We start from the raw sequence: 22,166 nt of genomic DNA, 5'->3' as shown, positions 1-22,166 counted from the left end.
CTGCTGAAGAGCTCTGGTGCATTATACTGGCAATGCAGGAAAACACAGGATCACTTCCTGAGAACTGAGACTGGCCTCGGATGCTGACTGATACTTGATGCTTCAGAGAAGCCCACATTGTGCACCTGTTCCAATGCCGACTGGTGCATGTGCTGAGATGCCTGACAACAGGCCCTTACAGCAGAGACCATAGGCTCAGGAGGGTTTCCCAGCCTGCTTGCCAGAGCAGCACTCACCTGATGAATGGTGCTCTTGCCCATGATAACACGAACCAAGCGGAAGGTGAGGGAGGGGATGGTGTTCGCTACCACACAGAGCAGGATAATAAGCAGGACATACGGATCGGTCAGTGCATTCTTGCTGGCATCTGCCCAGAGAGAAGTCACACCACAGGGAATTCACATGGGGTAAGAGAACAGACAAGGGCAAGGGAGCAATGACACACGGCCCCTCCACGTGTCAGAGACCTCGTCCCAGGCTAACTGCAGCACCCAGAGCGATATCCTGGCTCACATGCCACGTCTGCCCTCCCCCCAAATCATACATCCCCAGCACAACTCATATGATGAATAGGGGAGGGCTGCATCAGTTACTCAAGGACTGAGCTAGGAGTTGCAGGCCAAGGCCAGAGGGACTTTGATCCAGATCCACCAGATCATACTGAGTGGGAACTTGCCTCGTAATATTTATTATACCCCTGGAGGTAATATTTATTATAGCCCTGGGGAATTTTCTACTGCTGCACAGGGTTCCCATAGCTCTGACTGCACCAGAGGGAAGACAGCAGCTCAGTGTAAATGGGGCAGCAATGGGGAAGAGCCCCTCCATTGTGGAATAACCTCAGGGCTCATTACCTGGAAAGCGGAAGATGGAAGGGGCCTCCTTGAAGGCCTGGAAGTTCTGCGTTAGGTAGGAAAAGACACAGAAGAGCAGCAGGCTGCCTGCAACAGTCAGGAATGACAGGACTGTCCAGAACTTAATGTCCAGGATGATCTGTCCAAGAAGAAGCAGAGCGTGAAGATTTCTGAGGTCCCAGACAGCTTTGTGGCATGTTTTACTGGGCTGGAACCAGCAGCTTGGACTCACCATCCTGCTTGACCAAGGCTGGAGGCAGACAGTGAACACAGAAGAGTCCTGTCTAGCCTACAACCCAGCAAGTGAGACTTTTCCCCTCAGGACTTGGATCTGGTCTCATTATGCTCTCATGACATTTGCTACTGATTTCAAAGGGAGCAGGTAGGTCAATGCTGAGGTCCCAGGGAAAAACCCACCCACTGCTGCAAAACAGGCTGGTCTATTTGGTGGTAACGGGAACACTGTGCAAAAGCCAATGAGAAATGGGTGCCCCACAACACCGGCACCATGGGCAGCACCATCATCTTCAGTTAAACGGCTCTCGCTAGGCCAACTGGGCCCCTGAAGCTCAGTTCCCGCAGGCACAAGCCATGTGCACTCAAGAGTAGACAGCCACCAGTGGTTAGACCAGTATGGGTCACATTCACCCTGGTGCAAGCCCACTGCCTCCAGTGCAGTTATAGCCATTCAGCCCTGTTAGACCTAGAAGCTGGGGTTCAGCCCAGCAACTTTCACACTAGCTCAAAAAGTGCCATTCAAGGTCCTGTATTTGCTGAGGCTTTGCCCCTGAGGAAAGTGAAGTGAGCCCAACTTATACCATCCTTTTCTGCAGCACTATACACATGGGCATCCCTGCCCCCTTTGGCAAGTTAGAAGGACCCAGCTCACCTCAATGATGACCGACAGTAAAGCAGAGGTGGCCACTGTCACAGCAAAGGACTCATAATCACCCACGACTTTGCTCCCAACTTTGTCCTCAAAGGCCCACAGGGCGATGTAGAAGCTCCCCAGGGAGGTGGCTGTGCCATGGAGGAGAGTCAAGCAGAAGACCCGGTAGTTGAAGAACTCATCCCTCTGGCCCATTCTGTAGAGTTCAGGGAACTGTAGGCTCTTCTTAGCACTCACATCCTGCCAAATGGCCAGACAGAAGGCAGCTGAGTATCATACTCCCACCCCCAGCAAGAGCAGGCAGCCATTGAGGAGATCCCAGCATCCACACACATGATCTGAGGCCTTGGGATCCTGGGGCACTGCAGCACCAGCAATGTGCATCCAATCTGCATCAGCTGTGCATTTGCAATAAACAGCTCCAAGTGCAATCATACCCCAGGCCACAGCAATTGCAGAACGGCCCAGCCAAGGGAAAGGTGTGGCACAGTTCCTGCTCCCATGCCTGGGGCTTTGCTGTAATTTTGGGGATGGGGGCAGGGAGGTTTTAAGAAATATGTCCCATAATGTGTTCAGGGAAGTAATATGCACAACTGGACCCAGAGCTAGGGGTGGGTATTTGACCAGTCAAAGTTTGGTCAACTGACCAGTCAAATATTGGTTGAAAATTGTAAAAAATTGCCAATAGGTCCAAAGAATACACAGAAAAACACAAATTTTCCATTAAGAAATGTGTCAAAAACAATTTTAAAAAAAATCAGGTTTCTGTCAAGTAAACTACAAAAAAAAAAATAGGGTTTTTTTTGTAAAATTGCTATAATCTTTGACCAGTCAGAAATATGCAGTCAATCGACCGGTCAATTGACAATATTTGACTGGCCAATTGATCGGCTTCCCAACCCAAAGCAGAGCATCTGAAAGGGATACAGCCAGACCTGAAGAGATACAAATCCGACACAGCATCTTGTGGCAGAAAAGGTGGCATGTCAGACAGAAGCAGAGGCTGTACTGAACTAACATCTCCTGGGAGACTGACTGTGTCCTTTTCCAAAGAGGCAAGGATTTCTTAGAGTGAAATCTTTTATTGGATCATCTATGTAGTTAGTCCAGATGTGCCTAGCTGTGCTTGGCTTCCTGTGATCAAAGACCTGATGAGGAATGCCTTGTATTTGAAAGCTTCTCTAACTTTATCCAAACAACAAAGTTGGTCCAATAAAAGATACTACCCTAAGAAATCCTTGCCTCCCGCATAATTTCTGAACCATCACAGGTACAACACCATTCTTACACTTGCTTTTCTAAAGCAAACTGCCAAGGAAAAGATCTGGATTTGCACCCAGAGATGACAGATCCACCCAAGACCAAAATAGAGGGTTTCAAAACCAAGTGAGTTTTTTCCTGCTTTGTATTTTTAAGGTTTAAGGATATCTGGTTTTGTTGGAAGTCTCCAGGAGGACCCAGAATGTGAAAAGAAAGAGCTCTTAGCATTTTATAGGAGCAGGTGACAGTGGGTGTGTGTCTACACCAGACGCTTCATGCATAGAAGACTAATTCTACTGTGCATTACTGCAGCGGGCAAAGCCTATGCTAATGCACTAACGTGCAGATTTAGTCTAATGGGCAGTAATATTGCAAAAAATATGTTCATCTGTGCTAATGCACACTAGCACCAATTACAGTGCGTTAAGTTAGTACCTGTCATTACAGGTACTAAACTTAATGCACCGTAATTACGGCGCATAAATGAACATGTAGACATGCCCATTGAAGTGTTTAACATAAAGAGCCTTCCTCCCACTTGTGCCAGGTGCTTGAGCTGAACAACCTGGTAACCAAAGAGCATCAAACAGCCAGGGTGGGATTTGCAGATGTCCACAAACATTAGGGGAGGCAGACTGAGGCCAGCACTACAGTTTCTGAAAATCCCAGGTTCTAACTACAGTTCTCTCCCCCGGCAGTCAATCAATCAATCAATCAACCAGTGAGTCAATCAAGCTTAGTTTTCTTGGCTCTGGTACTATTTGTTCCTCATGCATCTAAAAAAGTAGCTCGGGAAACAGGAAAGGTGAGCCTGTGAGTTTTGAATGGGAAAAACAAGCAGGAACAACCATATTTTTAAGTGGGGGAGGAGGGGAGCAAGGAATTAGATATAGTCCAGGGCATAAATTCAAATAGGAAATATTGTAAAATATGTATGTAAAATAAAAAAAGATAACTAGGCCCTCTCACCCTCCGAAAGCCCTTCTGTGAAATATATCCTGGGGAATTATATGGGAGTTTCCAATAAAGGTGGGGGCTGGGAACTTGATCCCACAATTCCCTTTATGTCCTAACAGTGTCCTATAATGCCTGTCCTGAAGTATGCTGCTGCTGTGAATCTCTGAGATATATCGGCAGAGGCTGTTGTGTCCGGTTTGGTATAGCAGAGCACCAGTGTGGATAAAGACAAAAAATAGAGGTATTTTTAACATGACCAGATAGAGTCAGGTTGAATGTACCAGATTCCCAGCTAGTGCAAAGCAAAATAGCTCTGTTGAACTCAAGAGATAGTGATGTCGATTCACTTCGGCTAAGAATCTGCAAACTCACCCATTCAGTGCAAACCACAAGTGAGATAAATGCCTTCTGAGCCCTGCAGGCAAGCTACAGGGTTGTCCCTGCCCACACATAGCAAGAGAGGGGCACTAAGCAGGGGGTACTCTACCTGTTCCAGCAGTCCCATGGAGAGCACGGGGTAGGCAGTGTAGAACACATTGTAGAGTGCAAGGAACCATCCCTCGTACAAAGGCTAAAGTGGGGAGAGAAGGGGAAAAAGGTCAATGTAATGTAGACGTAAGAAGACGGATGCTTTGAAAAAACTAAAAGAGGGGTGTAAGCAGGGCACAGTAAGGTGGATCGAAAAGGATCTGATCTAGTGCCCAGTGTAATCCGTGCCAAGTGTCAATGGACTCTGGATCAGACCGAGAGTGCCTGCAGCCCTGCAGGCTGTGAACCAGTCAGAGATCCATTAAAACCACAGGCTTTTAATCATCAGACCATGAAACTGAGGAGGCAGCAGGGCCAGCAGCCCCTGGGTTCTGCGATTCAATATTGGTTTCTGTTCATTTCATACTGCTTCTACATTTTTAATTTCCAATTTGCCGCAGACTTTTTTCCCCCCCACAAAAAGCAGAACTGCCTTGTACAAGTCAGCAGTGGGGAAGATGGCAGTTCTGGTACCTGGAAAGGTTTAAGAAACAGTTTGGTTTTGTGGGAAAAATACCTTATCTGGATCAAAATGAATAATGTTGGCATGTAAACAGTAATTGTTAGGTTTCAGAGGCAATACATGGTTGTGATGAACGGGGAAATTCGTGTTCAGAGCTCCTGTTTTAAGCTCTCTGCAGACTCAGACAGATGTGACTGCAAGAAGCAGCCCTTGCTTAAATTTGGAAGGCTTCTCCTTATTCTCATGAGAGGGACAAAATTAACTCAAGATGTTTCAGAGATGACTCATGACTCTGAGTGTCCACATTGAAACCCCTTAAAGGAGCCTGAGTTTCATAGGGCAGAGTGCTCAGTCCTATCTGACAATCTAAGAGCTGTAAGGTGTTGCCAAGCAGGAACTCATAATTGCTTTTGCAGAGCTGGGCCACTGTAGCTTGGGTCTCCTTATGGTGAGCCCTGCAAAAGCTCAAAATACTGGAGAAAACCTTGTATTGTTTTTCAATACAACTGAGATTCCCCTTGAAAAATTCTAGTGTGAAATGGCTGCTGCAACAAATTGCAGGACTACAAAACTACTCAAAGTCCCTGGGCATAACCTGTGCCCGTCTGGAAAGGACTGAGGATAAGTCCCCTGCCTTTTACACAGCAGCTTTTACCCAGATGGTCTTTTTCACTGCTCCCATATAAACCTGAGCTGTTACCCTCAACTACTCTTGATGGATGCTCAAACAATTGCCTTCCAGGTGTCAGTCCAGCCTCCCCTTAGCAAGATGGCAGCAGGGGTAACCCAGCAATAGCATGCAAGTGTCCTGCTACATCAAAGCTGGACAGCACGAGACATTGGGCAGAGTGTTAAGAGGGCAGGGACACAGGAGACCGTGGCAGTTACTAGGACACGACAATGACAGATTTACCTGGGCCGTAAAGCCATTGTAGAAAGCAAACCAGATCTGCGACATTAAGCCAGAGAAGGTTTTGTAGAAGAAGTAGCGGAGGAACTTGCAGATGCGCAGGTAGGACCAGCGGCCATGAACGAGCAGGAGCCGCTGCAGGAAGCGGAACTGTGCCAAGGCGTAGTCACTGCACTGGACAGCTTGCATCCCCTCCTGCCCACTAATGCCAACCCCAATGTCAGCAGCTGAGGGAAGGGAGAGAAGCAGAGGAAGCATGGGTCTCATGAAGGAACATCAAATGCGTCACAGGCTTCAAAACAAGCCAGGGTAACTTTGGGCCAGCTCACGCAGTATTTAATGACATCAGCAGGCATGCCACAAATTATCCCTGCACCCTCCCCAAGTGCCACTTTGATCCCCTCCCCCTGCCTGCCCTGTTCTGCTTTCTGCTCCCTGTCCAATCTGGCACTCTGCTCCCTCTCCTATCTGCCATTGTGCTGCCTGTCCCCTCCCTGATCTAATACACGCCACATACAAAAGCTGCCTATGCCACTTGTGGCCAGCCACCTCTGAACTAGGTGTTCTATCTTATATGGGTCTGTTCCAAAACTTAGAGGTGAGGAATAAAAAGCAACAAAGAGGGAAGGCCAGTCCCCTGGAGAGGTGTCAGATTCACCACAGAGGTATCACACACTAAGAAGCAAATGTGCAGCCCTTCTCACTTGCTAGTGTGTAACAGTGTTAGTGTGGTGGTTGGTCTATCAAAGGTAACAGTTTCCTACTGCAACCAGCCACCAGAATTCACCTTTGGCTTCAGTGGCAGCAGTCCGTGCTAGGTTATAAAAGACTGCAGGCTCTAGCCCTGCTGTGACCCAAGCAAAAGGTTGTTGCAGAGGCTAAAGGAGATGGCAATATGGAGGAGGTTTACCTTATGCATGTACATTACTCTTTCAGCTCATAAAATCCCCTTCCCCCAAGCTAAGCCTCACTTTTGATCATGTTGACATCATTGGCTCCATCCCCAATGGCCAGCGTGATGGCACTCTTGTGCTTCTTCACCAGCTGCACAATGAGCGATTTCTGTTTGGGGGTGACCCTGCAGCAGATCACTGCCTGGCAGCTGGTGGCCAGGTTCATGAAGGCTTTCTCCAACAAGCTCTCCTGCTCCTGTTGCACCTCTGCTTTGCAGCACAGCATCCTCTTCCAGAAATTTTCCTTCTTCTTCTTCACCACCTCCCCTATGCAGAGGATTTTATCCTTCAGGGAGAGCAGAGGTACAGGAGAAGACCTCAGACTAATGACTCACCAGGAGAAAGGCAGGGACAGGAAGCTTTAACCTTCCATCCCAGACCAATGCCACTTGACTGGCTGGGAAGGGAAGGATGATTATGTGGTTAAGGCAAAGGATTGAGTACCAGGACCCCTAGTCTGGAGTCTCAGCTCTTACCCAGGTTCCCTCTATGCAGAGGAGAGGAGGGGGAGGCTAAGAACTGCCTTACCAGAAAATCCCCAGTGATGATTAAGGCTGTGTTCCCACGCCGAAAGGTATCCAGTGGCTTCTGGACAAAGCTGTCACTACACAGGGGTTCTCCACTGCTGCTGAGGTTGTTGTTGCTCACCCAGTAAGCACTGAGCATCTCACTGTGCAAGAAGAGCATGATGGAGCAGGGAGCAAAGACAAGCCATCACATGGAGTGGGTGTTGTGATTACACATGCTAAGCCCGCAGCTCAAAGCCAGCACCAGGGGGAAGAAACTGCCAGTTACTATTGTGCCATGAAGTGGGAAGGGAGGCAACAGCTGTAGTTTCAAGGAGCATGGTGCCTACACCTCCAGAATTAGCCTGCTTGGTGCTCTCAATGGAGAGGGTCCTACTGAGGTGGGCTGTCTGGAGGGCTTTAGGTTTAATAGCCTGTTGCTGTCCTCTGTCATGTTCTGTAGAGGAAGAAAGGCTGTAGGTGAGGGCCGACTGGCAGGGCAGTGGTGAGCATGGGGAAAGCCCAAGGCTTGGAGTAGCAGCAGCTGAGGTTTGGGACTGAGTTGGGGCAAAGCAAAGCTAAAAGAACGGGAGCGTGGGTCCAGATTGAGGAGCATGAGAAGAGAGGTGAGTCAGGGAGGCCCAGGGCTGGGAGGGCCGGGAGAAACCCCCCTGGCAGAACTGTGTCCAGCCAAGTTACCCATCTTGTGTTTGCTTGTATGTCAAAAAACACTGATGCCTCTCACCTGCCCCATCTGATCAGTCACTATGAGCAAGAAAGAAACCCACGTCTGCCCCTCACCTGATCTCCTCCTCCTCCAGGATCAGCATGTCATCTGAGAGCAGCCGGCATGCAAAGCCGATGTTCATCGCTGTCTCTGCAACAGGTATCATGAAGTGGACACTTCAGCTGGACTGCCCAGGTGACTGGGTCAGTGCCTTCCAGACCATAACTGTCTCCACTCATGTCTAGTCCCTGCTGCCTAGAGACCTAGTATGGGCCAGTGCACACCCCATGAGGAGTAGTGGCTTGAAACAAGGGTTCTGGTCTAGCTGTGGTCACTGCCGTGTTGTATAATATTGGGCAGGTTGCTTCCCCTGCCTCAGTTTCCCCATTTGGAAAATTAAGAGCCAATGGTTCCCTCCCTTCCTTTCTGCAAAGTGCTCAGTACTACTGAACTACAAAGAGACCAGCAGAACTAAAGAGATTCAGTGGGGAGACCCCAGTCTCCTCCCTTGCAGGGTAAGGTCCATTCTTCTCTGGTCCCAGACAGAGACAAAGGGTTCTAGCCTGAGAGGAATCCAGAGCTTTGCATGGATAAGAGCCCTTGGGCTACACACACTGTACCTTGCTTATCTCCGGTCAGCACCCACACCTTAATGTTGCCTTTTTTTAGCAGCTGGATGGTCTCAGGGACCCCATCTTGCAATTTATCTTCAATGGCTGTGGCTCCAAGTAGCTGAAGAACAAGGAGAGTAGATGGACCTGAGCAGCCAGCGTGGCAGAAGGCAGGGCAGGGTGGGAAAGAGACTGGTATCCAAGGATGGGGCTTGCACCCTGATCCATCCACCCAGTAGTAGTCTTGTCACTATTCTGCTTGCTGGTCCTTTGGGCTCCAGTCCAAGTGGGCAGCAGCTGAAAGCGATTCCCACCTCATTGTCAGCCAGGGGCCCCAACGTGATATGAGTTGGTGAGTTCTCATCTCAATCCCCTGTGGGCACATGTCCAAGTCGCATGACCAACCATGACAACTGGCCTCTTTGTGGGCACTCAGTTTAGGGATAGGCAGCAGTTCACCAGACACTTATGTCCCAGACCTGTGCTGGTATCACTGTGCCAAATTGCAGCACCAGACATCCAATATAGTCACTCCAGGGCAAGACTGCACCAGCCGTGTCACCTGGCCTTGTGGCCCTGACCCAGTCACAGACCCCCTCTCTACCCACGTTCATATTAGCCCCTTGCTGAGTTCCCAAGCCTCGGTAACCCTGATCCTACCTTGAGATCCTTCTCAATCTCCTCATACACCTTGTCCAGCTCTTCAGCACGGTTCTCCAGCATGATACTGGCCTTATGGTGCTTCTTGCTCCATTCAGTGTAGTCCCTCTCATTCACCTCCTTGCTGGCCAAACACAGCGTCCTTAAAGTCTCTTCTGCAAAGCTCTGCAGAGGGGGACAGCACAGAGGTTAGTTAGCTGACAGCACCTCCCTTCTCTGTCCCAAGCACTGACTTCCTATATTCCCCCTGAAGGTGTACAAGGAAGGCGCATGCCTCCTTCTGATGCAAGTACCCCATGCAGGTCTTCATTTCCTCTTACCCCCTGGGGTGGGGGGAGGGTGCAGTAGCTGCTCAGGGTGAACCAGGATCCAGCTCTAGGGAAGTAGGATCCCATGCCTAGGCCATGTTGGCTGCATCAGAGGTGGGGTGCCACAGGGAGGGGAAGATCAAGCCAAATCAGGTCACACAGAAACAGACAGGCACAGCAACAGGTGCTGCCAGCCTTGCCCACCCAAGGGCTCATCTGGGACTCACATCAAGCGCCTTCTCAGTGATCTTCTCGTTGGCTCCATTCTCATGCAGTCTGGTCAGGATCACCATGTCTGCCCCCTTCGTGTACAATCGGATCTTCCCATTGGGATCCCGCACTGTGGGAAGCAGGCCTGCTTAGCCAGAGCGCTCTTCATCCCCATGTGCCTCCCCTGTGACTGAGGGAGCTGCAGATAATGTGGAAGGGCTTGGGAGCAACTAATGCTTTCTTCAGGGGACTAGACTGTGACATCATTTGCACCACTGGAAATGCAGGGACTTCACTAGAGTCGCTCCTGATCTAGACTGGGCTGAGCGAGTGGAGGATCAGGCCTCAGAGACTACCATGTCCCTCCAGAACCCCCATGTCTTCCTCCTCCACCTGCCCACCTCCTCCCTGGTGCAGCCCCTTTCTGGCCCTCTCAGCCCTTAGAGGGCCAGGTTTGCATTAAGATGTCAGAAGCAACCAGAAAAGCAAACAGACTTCTGGGGCTGATTGCCAGTTGCACCTGAACCGTATGAATCTATTCACACCAGTGCAATGTTGGTTGGCAACACAACTAACTCATAAAGACCACCATGGCTTTGTGTGCACTGGTGTGTTAGAGATGCTGTCCTCAACCAGCAATTAACTTGCCCATGCCAGGGGCTGTTTCAGCCCCATCTCTGCTCACCCAGGATGGACATCCTCTTGCGGACGCTATTGAAGTCCAGCATAGCCAGCACTTTGTAGGTCCTCTTCACCCCCAGCTCACTAATGGTGATGGTGTCCTGTGTCCGGGAGAGGAAGACATACCCGAGGTTCCGGGCAGCCATCACCAGGGCCTCTTCATCCGGGGAAGCAGCCTGATAAACTAGCTGGCCTGGGAAAGGAGATGGAAATGGAGTAAAGACAGATGAGGCTACTCCTGTTTACTCAAAGAGCAGAGTAACATCTGCTTTAACCCCATCTGTGCCCAGACAGTGGGCAATGGCTTGTCTGTGCCAACATAATGAACCTTGAGCCACAACCACAAGAGTCTTGAAACTTAGTCTCAGCTGAACCACTTATCACCCTGCCAGGGTGCAACCACCTGCTTGGGTTCCTCAGAAGAATGAAGACACATATCATGCTCAGCACCTTTGCTTCTCAGCAGAATATTTTAAAATAAACATTATAGTACATACTTCGTTAATCCTGCGATTCGTGTCTACGGCATGTCACAAACTGGGCTCCCTATCCTAGCCCAAATTTGCTCCTCCTGCTGTTCTGGGAAACCCTTGAAAGCCTCTCGGTCCTCTCTACACTAGGCTTTGAGCCACTAATGTTGCCATCAGAGTAGGTGCACCAATGTAAAACCTCTGTGCTAAAATGAGTGGCACAGAGGTTTTACAGATGGAGAAAAGCAGGACTCCTGGGTTCTACTCTCAGATCTGGGAGAGAAGTACAGCTGTACTGCCCTTTGAACAGAGAAACTGTAACCATGAAAGATACTACTGTAAATATGGCTGGTACCAGGGCAATTCCTGGTGCAGAAGTGGACTGTGCCTTTCACCCCTGTGCCAAACACAGCAGAGAAGCGGCAGCAGCCAGGCTCACCAGAAAAAGAGGACAGGCTGGGGGTTCTACTTGTCTTAAGAAAAGCTTTTTTTTCTTCTTAGCATCAAGTGCTTAGCGTGGTAGCAGGACCTCACCTGGCAAGGTGAGATCACCTAGTTCCCCTCTGATCCCCTGGAGATCAAACCTTCTCCCTCTGAACTTGGCATGCCCTTGCTTAATTATGTCAGTAGGGTTAGGATTAGGACTCAGATTAGTGCACTGAAAGTACTGATTTTCACAAATGCCTCCAATCCCAGGGTGGCTCTTCCTCCTATTGCACTTTGCTGGGCATCAGTTGTGTGTATGTGAGTGTGTGAGAGCGCATGAGAGTTTACACGTGTGTATACGTACATGCAGATGGGGTGTTTTTGATGTGTATCTCTGATCTGTAGTAATCAGAGGAGCATAGGCTAAGCGCCTCTGGCATTATAGCAAAGTCCAGGTTTCTTAATAATCCTCCCTCACACGTAAGGCAGCATTCCCCTTGGGATCTCTCCTCCACAGGGAAGGTGTCATCACATGTGACATCTCCGGAGGGTTAGAACAAGACAGGAGCAGGGTGGAAGACAGAACCCCTGCGCTCTATTCCAAGGTCTGACAGGGAGTGTGTATTAGTCGTTAGAGCAGGAGAGGACTACTGAATTCATGCTTAGCCATAAGCCGCGGTTTCCCCATCCATAAAGAAGGGACAGTATCAACCTACAAGTACAATGGGCACCTGCACATGAGCAGTGAGGCTACTCTGATGCACTGTAATTACAGCATATCAGAGCAGATTCAATTAATCGAGTCTGCTGGTTTAAACTAAAGCTCATTTGATGGGCTAATACATGAGACACTCTGGGCTCTCTAATTAGAGTGGCTCTTGAAGCTGCTCTAATTGAACCCACCCCCGCACTGCATGTATATAAATGCCCAATGTGATGTACATGAAGCCTAAAGAAACATCATGATCCAGCCTATCTACAAAGTCATCTGCAGGATGACACACCCAACCAGGCTAAAGCCAGTGCCTGTTGCCATGCACCCAGTCTAACTCCATTTCATTGCATCTGCAGTATACCTGGCAGAGCAGAAAGCTTGGCGTTATGCATATGATTTGTCACTACCGGTATATCAGGCCCTTCTAGCACACAGCAATAAGAAAAAACACCTGGCCACTGCTCAGGGGACATGAAGCAGAATAGTATGTCAGCTCAACTTGTGGGTGGCATTTTAACTAGAACACCCTGCCCTTTAGAGTGTGTGGGCTGATAGGTCCAAAGGCTCCTACTGAACCCATTTAATTCAGGTTTTGATGAAAGGCCATGGACTGACCCTGCCTATTTGGAAAGGACAGTCCTGCTGCAAGTAGGCAGTCTTATCTTTTGTCCTCTCCTTAAACAGTTCATCTAGTCTGACACACTTCAATGGAGTTAATGGCCCAGCAGAACATTGTGATGTCCTGCAGAACATTCCTCTCTCACAGGATCTCTGTTGGTGTCAATAGTTCTCCAATGGTACAAGGGGTGTTTCTGGGGAGGGAGGTATAAGGAGGCAAGGCTGAACAGAGCTCCACTATACCAATTCTCCACAGGGGTAAGTCAGAGGAGCCCCTCAGCTTCCCTACCTAAAGCTGGGGCCTTATGTGGAGACTCTGGAGGCTGGAACCATGTCCTTCCTAATCCCTAGAGGGTTTGATTTGGGGGGTGGAGGGGAAAGGCGCTACAGTGAGATCAAAGAGCTTGAGATCATTGAGCTTTGCACCTAGCATTGTCATTTAGGCTAATACCAAGTGAATGCAAAGCAGCAGTGGGTACAGCAATAACTGACATTGCGCTTCTCATTTGCACCACTGCTAGCATTTGCACCAACCTGAGGTACTGGAGCACACAAGGTGCCTGGACCAATTTATCTCCCTGATCTGGGCCTTGACTTGTGTGCAAATGGGGCAGCTTCCAGCCCCAGACAGACAACCCTTCATACCCATCAGAAAAACACAGCCCTCCCCGGCAATGGACAGAGGCCAGACAATTTCTTAACCAACTCACTGTCTTTCTCCTCCACCATGACCGTGTGGCAAATGGCCAGCAGCCTCAGGAACTCTCTCACTGCAGGGTCATCATCCCGCCGGACAGCTTCCAGAAGCAAAGGGTTGTAAAACTCCAGATTCTTGTCTGCATATGGGTTCCAGCTCAAACTTTCATCCTGTAAGAGGCATTGATCTCTGCATTAATAGGAGTGAGAAACCAATCCCAACTGTTAGGGTAACACTATGTGGATTTTTGGGGAGCATTGGACCTGCAGCTGGAGCAAGGCTTTAATCTGTGTCTCAGCAAAGCTGCTGACTACAAGGCAGAATGATATATATATTAAAAGTAACTTTGCGAATGCTTAGGCAAGTAGTTTTTTAACCATATAATAGTATTGTTGTGAGATATATAGCTTTTATATATAAGAGTTTGCTTATGAGTGCTTATGTTAAGTAACCATGTTAACTGTGTTAACCATTTTTCTGGAAAAAGCAGCAAATAAGTCTGTGTGCTGTGAACCAGCTACAGTGAGGAATGAGATAAGATACAGGGGCCCAAAAAGGTGGAGATGGTACAACCTGAGACAGAAAAACAGACTGGAATGTGGAAAACAACACGTAATTGGTAACAGGATCTGAGATGAACATATGCAAAATAGTGAATGGTGATTGGTGAAGAAGCCTCCAGAAGCTTCCAGGTTTGGGTCAAATTCCACCCATTGACTAAAGAAGAGAAGTCAAGGTCTTAGACATACGCTTTTAGCAGAAAGGCATGTAAATGAATGAAATGCATAGGCAATTCCATGCTAACAAAGCAAACAGTAAGCAATGGTGGAGCTTGAGATGGGAGGAAAAATGGGTGGAACAAAAGGAGGGACAGAGGTGGAACAAATGGTAATGAGCATAAATCAAAGTGTATCAATGTGGGAGAAAACTACTGTTCAGTGCAGGTCCCTGGTTTGCTGTTTTTTTGGGACCCTTGTCCAAAGCTGTCTCCATTCTGAATAAAGCTGTCATGAGCAATGTGTGCAAGTAGCATTTGCTCCCTGCTTGCTCTGGCTAATGAGTAACAGGATCCATGAGCAATTGGATCGTCATCTCCCTAGTAATTGGGAGCCTCATGGAGTCGGGGTCTAACACCAACGTGGCATCATCACTTACTCAACATGTCCCAGCACCACAGGGAGCCCCTTCCCATGGAAGGAAAATCTACATTGGCTCCGTTTTCCCTTACTTCTTTGTCTCCTATCCTACCATCAGTTTCTCAGTATAATGAAACCTTCTAAGCCCGTATTTGACCGGCACTGCTCTTTATATTAAGAGTCCATTATAAATAGCTTTTAATAAATTATTAATACACATTTTAATAAATGGCTAATCAATTATTTTAGACTCCAACAGATCAATAGGTTGCTTATAACCAGGGCTTAAAACAATCTATTACTCCTAATACTACTCTTGCTTGTAACATGTAACATGCCTATTAATAAAAGGAACCTTAATATAAAGCACTATGCTGATGCTAGTCCAGTGATATTATTGAGGAGTTAATTATTGGTGATGGATGTGTTCTCCAGTGCCCTGCACATTGTCACCACTGATACAAGTGCAGGGGTGATATAAAAATATTATTTTTCTGTCTTGGTAGAATCTGATTCCCATTTTGCTATGACTGACAGCTCCAACCTAGAAGGTGACAATCAGGCTGTAACACCCAGACAGTCAGCACAGTATGGAGTACCTGATCCTGCCATGGGGTCAGTGGGCAGGGGGAGAAGTAAGCTCTGCCATGTGTTATTACTGTACACAGTGTCCCTGATGCACAGAGACATTAAGGACTCAAGTTTGGGATTCTGGAGCCTGACAACTGCTCCACACACAGAAGTTGCAGCTCTGAAGGTACAAAACTAAGCCAATATAGTTAAATGAATGCAACTGTGTATGTAAAAGCTTCATGATGTTTACTATTGAGCTGAGATGATGAAAGCTGGGTTTGAACCCAGGGATGACTCCATACACAATGTTGCACCAGCTTAGCTTATTATACTTTCAGCTAAACCAGTGCAATTTTGAAGACCGGAATCTACTCTTCTTACAAGCTGGATTTTAATGGATTTATACCATGAGCCTAATTCTCCATTGGCTTTGCCAAGTGAGTACAAAGTAGGTGCGCTACCATTTCACATCCACAGCACACCGGTATAAATTACTTCACACAAAGCCAATGAGAATCAGCTGATGACTTGTATCCTCATCCCCACCTGTGTAAAGCATTACCAGCACTGTATAAATGAGATGCTACAGAATAAAGGTTTGACTCTGCTCTCACAGTACTCAAGAAGCCTTAGCCTCTGCCCTCAGATGGGAGCAGGGTCCTGTTCTATGCTTCCAGGAGATGAGCTGAGATAATTACTCACCAACAGTCTTCTCTTGCGGCCAGTGCCTGGACCTGCCAAAATAATAAAAAAATATATATTTAATTAACAGAGTTAGAAATGAATATTTTTATTGGGAGATCAAGCCAAGGCTGCCCAAAGTGACCAATACTTCCACAACCAACTAGCTGGGTCAGCTGGGGTAGCACTGACAGAGCTCAACCTCACACCCCTAGGGTCATAGCAAACCCTCTTCACCACCCTGTCTCCACCCTCCAGCATGAGAAGCTGAGGTTCCAGCAAAACAGCTGCCTAACAATACATGGAATAATGGTATTTCTAGAACAGCACCTCTAACAACTGCTAAGGCCACAAAGCACTTTCCTATTTATTAATTAGATTAAACAACATATTCCTGGTTGTATGGCAAGTGGTAGCAGAATAAGGAACAGAACCCAGTATCCTGCAGTACACAAGCATGCCATAAGCCCAAAGTCAGCCTCATTCAAATTCAAAGAAACTCGCTTCTGATACAAGTTACCATAGATGATCCCATTGATGCAGCATTTCTTGAACGTCATAATGTTCTGTGTCAAGGTGCCTGTTTTGTCCGAGAAGATGTATTCAATCTGGCCGAGCTGGTCATTGAGGCTAGTGCTCCTGGCTTTCGCTGGAGTATCTTTAGCAGGGTAATACATCTCCACATCCCAGTCAATAAAAAAGCTATTCACGAGATAGATGAATTCAAGCCTAGGGATCCAGGAGGGAGAGACACAACAGGACAGGAAAATTATTTTAGCCACGGAGATGAGGGATCTGCCACTGGCACAGAGAAAAGAGGAGCAAATCTCCCCAGCTCTCTTTGTTCTAAGGCTCTGAACTTTCTGGACACAGAAAAAGTGCAGGTCAAGAAGAAGCAGCTTTCCAAGGGAGCTCAGCACACTGAGCTGAAAGGATGCAGGGTGCAGAGCACCAACAGGAGATACCAAATATTTGGCCTGAGGCTTTTTGAAAAACCTGGTCCTTAACAATGATATTCAAAGGTCTGGAGGTTCAGGCAAGGACCCAAAACTGATTCATATTAACCTAATCCAGTGGTCTTCACAGCTGGATGAGAATCTCAAGCCCACATGTAATCAAGAGACGTCCAGTCATCCCTACTGGACAGGCTGGAAAGACCTCTCTCAGAGTTCTCCAAAAAGGGAGTTTATGTGCAAATAATAGCCAGGGTAGGACACTACAAAGCCTCCAGCCTCCGAGAAGGTTTAGAGCAGTCATCTGGGTATTGATCCTGGTTTGTATCCCTAGACAACCTATATACCTATGTCCTATTTGGTTTAGTGAGAATAAGACATTGATCTCAGGTCAGGGCAGAACCTAGTAACTCATTTCTACGAAGTGCTATGAATAGATAACATGCTGAATATTAATTAGATTTTGGCTAATGGTCCTCCTCTTGGCCACCCTGCTGTATCCTTCACCATCATCAGCCCATCTTCACGAACCTACCCCAAAATCCAAACAGCAGCATTTGCACTTCACCAGTAACTTTTATATGAGGATCTCAAAGCCAAACTATTGAAACTAATGGATTTAAGCAACACAACCCACCCACCGAGCTATATAAACATCATCCATCTTTGACAGGTAAGAAAACAGGGGCACACATAAAAGCATTGTGCTCAAAGTCACAGCAGGACAGGGCCAGGTATGGGAACTGAACCCAGGACTTCAGACTTTCCGTCTTCAGCTCTAAATGCCAGATACATGTGCTCTCTTGAGCTCTGGATGACAAAAAGTAATTCCACAGGGACAAGGGGTAAAGAGACAGCAACAATGTGCAAGCATCATAAAATCTATTCTGCGGCTCTTACGTGATATACATGGACATAGGTATGATGATGCTCAGCAAGATCATGAACCCCCAGAAGGTGAAGAAGGCCTGCTTGATAGGGCTTGTCTTAGCATAGAAAGTCGAGAGATAGCTATGATCCCGCCGGAACTTCTCAGCCCAGATTCCACAGGCGACAGCGAGGAAGAACGATGCAATCATCAGCACCAGGAAGACCTGAAGGGGAGAGACAGGGTGAGAGATCTGTGCCCCAGGGCAGTTCACAAGAGACCACCCAGAAATTGCCAGAGAGATTTCATAACCAACCAGCCTCGTTTCAGAGAGGCTGAAATTAGGCCTTTGTGCATTAAGAATTTTTACACTGGTATTCATACTCATGATGTTACTAGTGAAGATAATGTCCTACAATAGTATAAAGCAGCATAAAACCCCCTAAGGCAGATAGGCCCTTAGGTTTTGTCTACATGGAACAGCGTGAAGTTAATCCATTCTATTTACAGGGGCAGCTCCTATAAAATATCACGATGTTGCAACATCCAGAGTAAAGCAAATATAAGATACCTCAAAATCCTAGCCCACTGCCCTGTGGATAACGCCTTGGTTGGAGAAAGGCTAAGGGACATCACCCTGACTGAAACGCGCCCTCGCTGAGGCATTAGGCAGTCAGCAGCAGTTTTTATCTGGCAGAAGCTACAACCATCAAGGCACTGGATGTCTGGACTCAGTCTGGCCTTTGGATTCTGTCTCAGTGGTCTAAAGGAGGGATGGTAGGTCTTGGGCAGCCTCCACTCCTTCATAATCTTGCCTAGCCATACAGGTTGGAGGTCATTGCATGATGATCACAGGACTCCATACACGCAGATTCATCAGGCACCTGACTACACCTCTTACATATACACCATGCTCCAGAGGATTGGCGGTTTTCTACACTTATCCTGGCATAACCCTCATGTAGATACTTTTATTCTGGCATAAGAGAACCATCTTCTGATTTTGCTTATGTTGCTTGGAAAGGGGTTCAAAGTCAACCAAAATGATCCACACTTACACTGGAATTAGTGTCCGTATAGGCAGCTATACAGTGATAACTAGAACAGGATTACTGGTAAAGCTTTCCCTTGTAGAGCAGATTTTAGATTCAAGTGGAGGCTCTCAAACTTTGTCACGGTGTGAATCGTATTTTACCCAGATTAGAATAATACAATAATACAAATTAGAGCTGTAACGGCCTAGTTCAAACCCCTGCTCAAGGCAAAACCATTCCTGTCTAAACCACCCTAGACAAATCTTTATATAACCTGCCCTAAGAAACTTCCAAGGATGGAGATTCCACCAGCTCTCTGGGTAATCTGTTCCAATGCTTAACCACCTTCAAAGCAACAATGTTCTTTTGAATATCCAACCTAAATTCCCCTTGCTGCAATTCAAGACCATTGCTTCTTGTCTTGCTCCTGGTGGGTAAAATAATAGTCTATAGATATCCCTTTATAAGCAAGCACCCTTCAGGTATTGATCAAATCCCCCCTCAGTCTTCTCCTCTCTGGACTAAATAATCCCGTTCTATCATCCTTTCCTCTTAAATCACGTTTTCTTTCCCTCAAATCAATTTTATTGCTCTCTGCTAGATTTTTTTCCTGATTTGTCCGCGTCTTTCTGGTTCTGTAGAACAAGGAGAACTGCTTTCTGTTTGCTCAAAATCTAGCACAACGGGGTCTTGATCTTGAACAGCAGCTCCAAAACACCACCAAAACAGCAACAACACACACAGCATGATCCACAAATAGAAAGCATCACATCTCCTGGACACCCCTCCTCCCTTTATCTACAGCACTGACCCATTTATAGTAACAAAGCAGAGCAGTCATCCCTTAGTTGGCATAGTGCCATTAAAGAAGTATTTAGAATTTCCTTTTTTTTTTTTTAAATGCATCCAGAAACCAAAACAGCCATCCACGGACCACTCAGATCCACAGAACAGGGTGTGAGAACCAGAGATGTGCAATCAAACAGTGCTCCCGTTTGCCTACTGATGCCACTGCAAGGCTGTTATTCGAGAGAGAAGGACAAGCCTTTGAACTAGGATCTGCAGTTAGTCCACACCCCGAAGCTAAGTGTCCAAGTAACATGACAATGCACTCTCCAACATGCTTGGCTGCTTAGAGCATTGTTTGTGGAAGCTACATACTTACTAAGATCACCAGCTTGTCCATCATACGGTCCAGCTTGGTTTTCTTCAACCGGATCTTCCCACAGTTTCTCATAATTTTGGAATCAAATCCTGGACAAATGATGTTATAGAAGCAAAGCTGTAAGCACATAACTATGGCTAGAATTTGGCGAGCTAAGACACCTGCTGACTGCATTACCCTCTCTGCTCTCTACACTGGAGAGATCTGTCCTATACAGGCCTGGAATGTAGGTGCCACGACTGTGACAGAGACTCAGTCCAGGGAAGCCTGCTCCATTATCCCACAGGTGCTATTGTGGGATAACGGAGCACGAGGCACTCCTAGGATCCATTCCCAATGCTTGTGCATGATCTTGAAGAAGTCAATCAACCCCTCTGTGGGTCAGTTTGCCCAGCTAAAAACTAGGTTTATTTATGTGCGGTCCTTCACAAAGTCAGTGGTCTGCCCCTTTGAAGGCCTTATGCATGTTTTTATTATTTGCCCACAGGCAGCCAAACTTTGATCTGAAGGCAGCACTAGCCATTTGCCAAGAGCATAAATGTCAATTTACTCCTGGCATCATAAAGGAGTGTGAAAGAATGGTGTAGAGAGACCTTAGTGTAACTGAGCATCTGACCCCAGGTATCTCGGGCATGTCTAATATGCCCATCTCAAAACTGCTTGCTGTCTAACACTGACAGCCACAAAGCAGTTTTGTTCCCTAGGGGATCCCCTCCTTCTCTGCCCGTTTGGTTTTGATCTCTAGATCAGAAAAGACTATTCTGATCATTTAGTGCAAACTCCTGCACAGGGCAGGCTGGAGGCTCCTACCCATTACCTCCTGTACCTGCCCCAGACTCAGGCCTGAGCTGCCCTGTTACATTTGGAAAGAGACAGTCAATCTCGACATAAAAGCTTCCGATTATAGAGGATCCCCCATCTTCCTAGAAACATGAGCACAGTGGTTAATTAGCCTCACTTAAAAATTCACTCCTGGCTAGAGGGTCTTGCCCCTCCACTCAGGGTCAGACCAATTGCCATATTTAGGGTCAGGAAGGGATTTTAACCCGTGGTCAGACTGGGAGTTTTTGCCTCCGTAGTGGGGGGGAGGAGGGGTGACCTCTACCTGGGATCTCTTGAGCATATATTAACAACCTTTTACAGAAGCAGGACGTTGGCTGCCATGATTTCCCTGCTTTACCTGAGGCAGATTAAGGTGTTATCTTGGGTTGTGTCAGGGTTGATGGTAGTTTTGCTAAGAGATTCAATTATGGATTTGGACAGGATGGTTTGGATAGGGATGATCCTGCCTCAGGCAGGGGGTTGGACTTACAGAGGCCCCTTACAGTCCTACTCCTCTATGATTCTCTGTGACTTGGCCCCAGGCAGGTGTACTGATGTGCTCTGGCTGGGAATATGGCCTGCTGATTTTAATGGGGCTAGGCTGGTTTATGCCAGATGGGGATATGACCCATTGTGCTTTCTTCCCCTCCTGTTCTGCATGGGAGCAGCACAGCGCTGACGGGGAACGAGGCCTGCTGCATTCACCTGCATAGATGACGAGCCCATAGCAGATCTCCGTGTTGCGTATCCTGCAGCCTCGCAGCAAGATCTTCTCACTGTCCAGCGAGTACTTCTCACCCTTCCACTCCAGCATGCCGATGAAGCTGTGCATCCGGCTGTTGGGCTCCTCACAGGTCACTTTCCCTGGGTCACCAAGAGCAGGAAGACTGTAATTCACAGCTTGGCTTTCTGAGGAACTCTAGGAAAAGGGGGATCTTTCCTCTCATCACCCTCTCTGACTCCTCTCCTTCCTGATCAAGGATAATTCGACAAGGCTTCTGCGGAGGAAAGTCTATGCCCGAGACTCCACCCTGCACAGAGCACCTCTGCTCCATCAGGATGCACCAGCCTCCTCCAGATCAGGGTGTGAATCAGGCCTCCTGCAGTTTGGTTCCCTCTTCTGAACAACAATGGGCTTAGAGCACTAATATAACCATCTCCCCAAAGGTTATGCGGCCTCCAGCGCCTAATGCCCGAGCGCTTCTGGCACAAAATGGGAATAACACAACCTTGCTCTTTCAGGATGCTCACCATCAAAGGCAGCCATGCTCTCCACGCTCATCAGCTCCTCGTGTGTGACCAGAAGGGCTTGTCTGAACTTCAGGTTGGTTTCTCTGAAGTCAAGAATGGAAAAAAAAAACAAGCAGGCAGTGGAGCTGCTAGCTCCGCTCCCATTCCCGAGGACTGGAGGGGTGGGAAGTTATCAGCTATTATTATTTGTATGACAATAGCACTTGGTGGTTCCAAGTGAGATCAGTCTCATTTGCCAGG

The 22,166-nt window shown here is 47.6% G+C and overlaps 1 protein-coding gene across 1 annotated transcript in view; it reads right to left on the bottom strand.

Annotated features, from left to right (window-relative positions):
- Nucleotides 1–22,166, bottom strand: part of ATP8B3 (ATPase phospholipid transporting 8B3) — a 45,600-nt gene that overhangs the window by 2,537 nt on the left and 20,897 nt on the right. The window contains exons 9-27 of the mRNA XM_014521575.2: nt 21,927–22,009; nt 21,381–21,539; nt 19,854–19,942; nt 17,687–17,880; nt 16,354–16,562; nt 15,855–15,886; nt 13,457–13,613; nt 10,522–10,710; nt 9,854–9,966; nt 9,319–9,483; nt 8,668–8,779; nt 8,122–8,197; nt 7,343–7,484; nt 6,833–7,100; nt 5,865–6,088; nt 4,448–4,531; nt 1,744–1,983; nt 855–993; nt 237–367 (exon numbers count right to left, since the gene is read on the bottom strand). Of these exons, the coding sequence (XP_014377061.1) occupies nt 237–367; nt 855–993; nt 1,744–1,983; nt 4,448–4,531; nt 5,865–6,088; nt 6,833–7,100; nt 7,343–7,484; nt 8,122–8,197; nt 8,668–8,779; nt 9,319–9,483; nt 9,854–9,966; nt 10,522–10,710; nt 13,457–13,613; nt 15,855–15,886; nt 16,354–16,562; nt 17,687–17,880; nt 19,854–19,942; nt 21,381–21,539; nt 21,927–22,009 (2,806 nt within the window). The remainder of the gene's footprint in view (nt 1–236; nt 368–854; nt 994–1,743; nt 1,984–4,447; nt 4,532–5,864; nt 6,089–6,832; nt 7,101–7,342; nt 7,485–8,121; nt 8,198–8,667; nt 8,780–9,318; nt 9,484–9,853; nt 9,967–10,521; nt 10,711–13,456; nt 13,614–15,854; nt 15,887–16,353; nt 16,563–17,686; nt 17,881–19,853; nt 19,943–21,380; nt 21,540–21,926; nt 22,010–22,166) is intronic.

This window comes from Alligator sinensis, unplaced genomic scaffold, assembly GCF_000455745.1.
Source record: "Alligator sinensis unplaced genomic scaffold, ASM45574v1 scaffold103_1, whole genome shotgun sequence".
Lineage (NCBI taxonomy): Eukaryota > Metazoa > Chordata > Crocodylia > Alligatoridae > Alligator > Alligator sinensis.
Note: the sequence above shows the minus strand (reverse complement) of the source record. Positions and strands in the feature narration are given on the sequence as shown.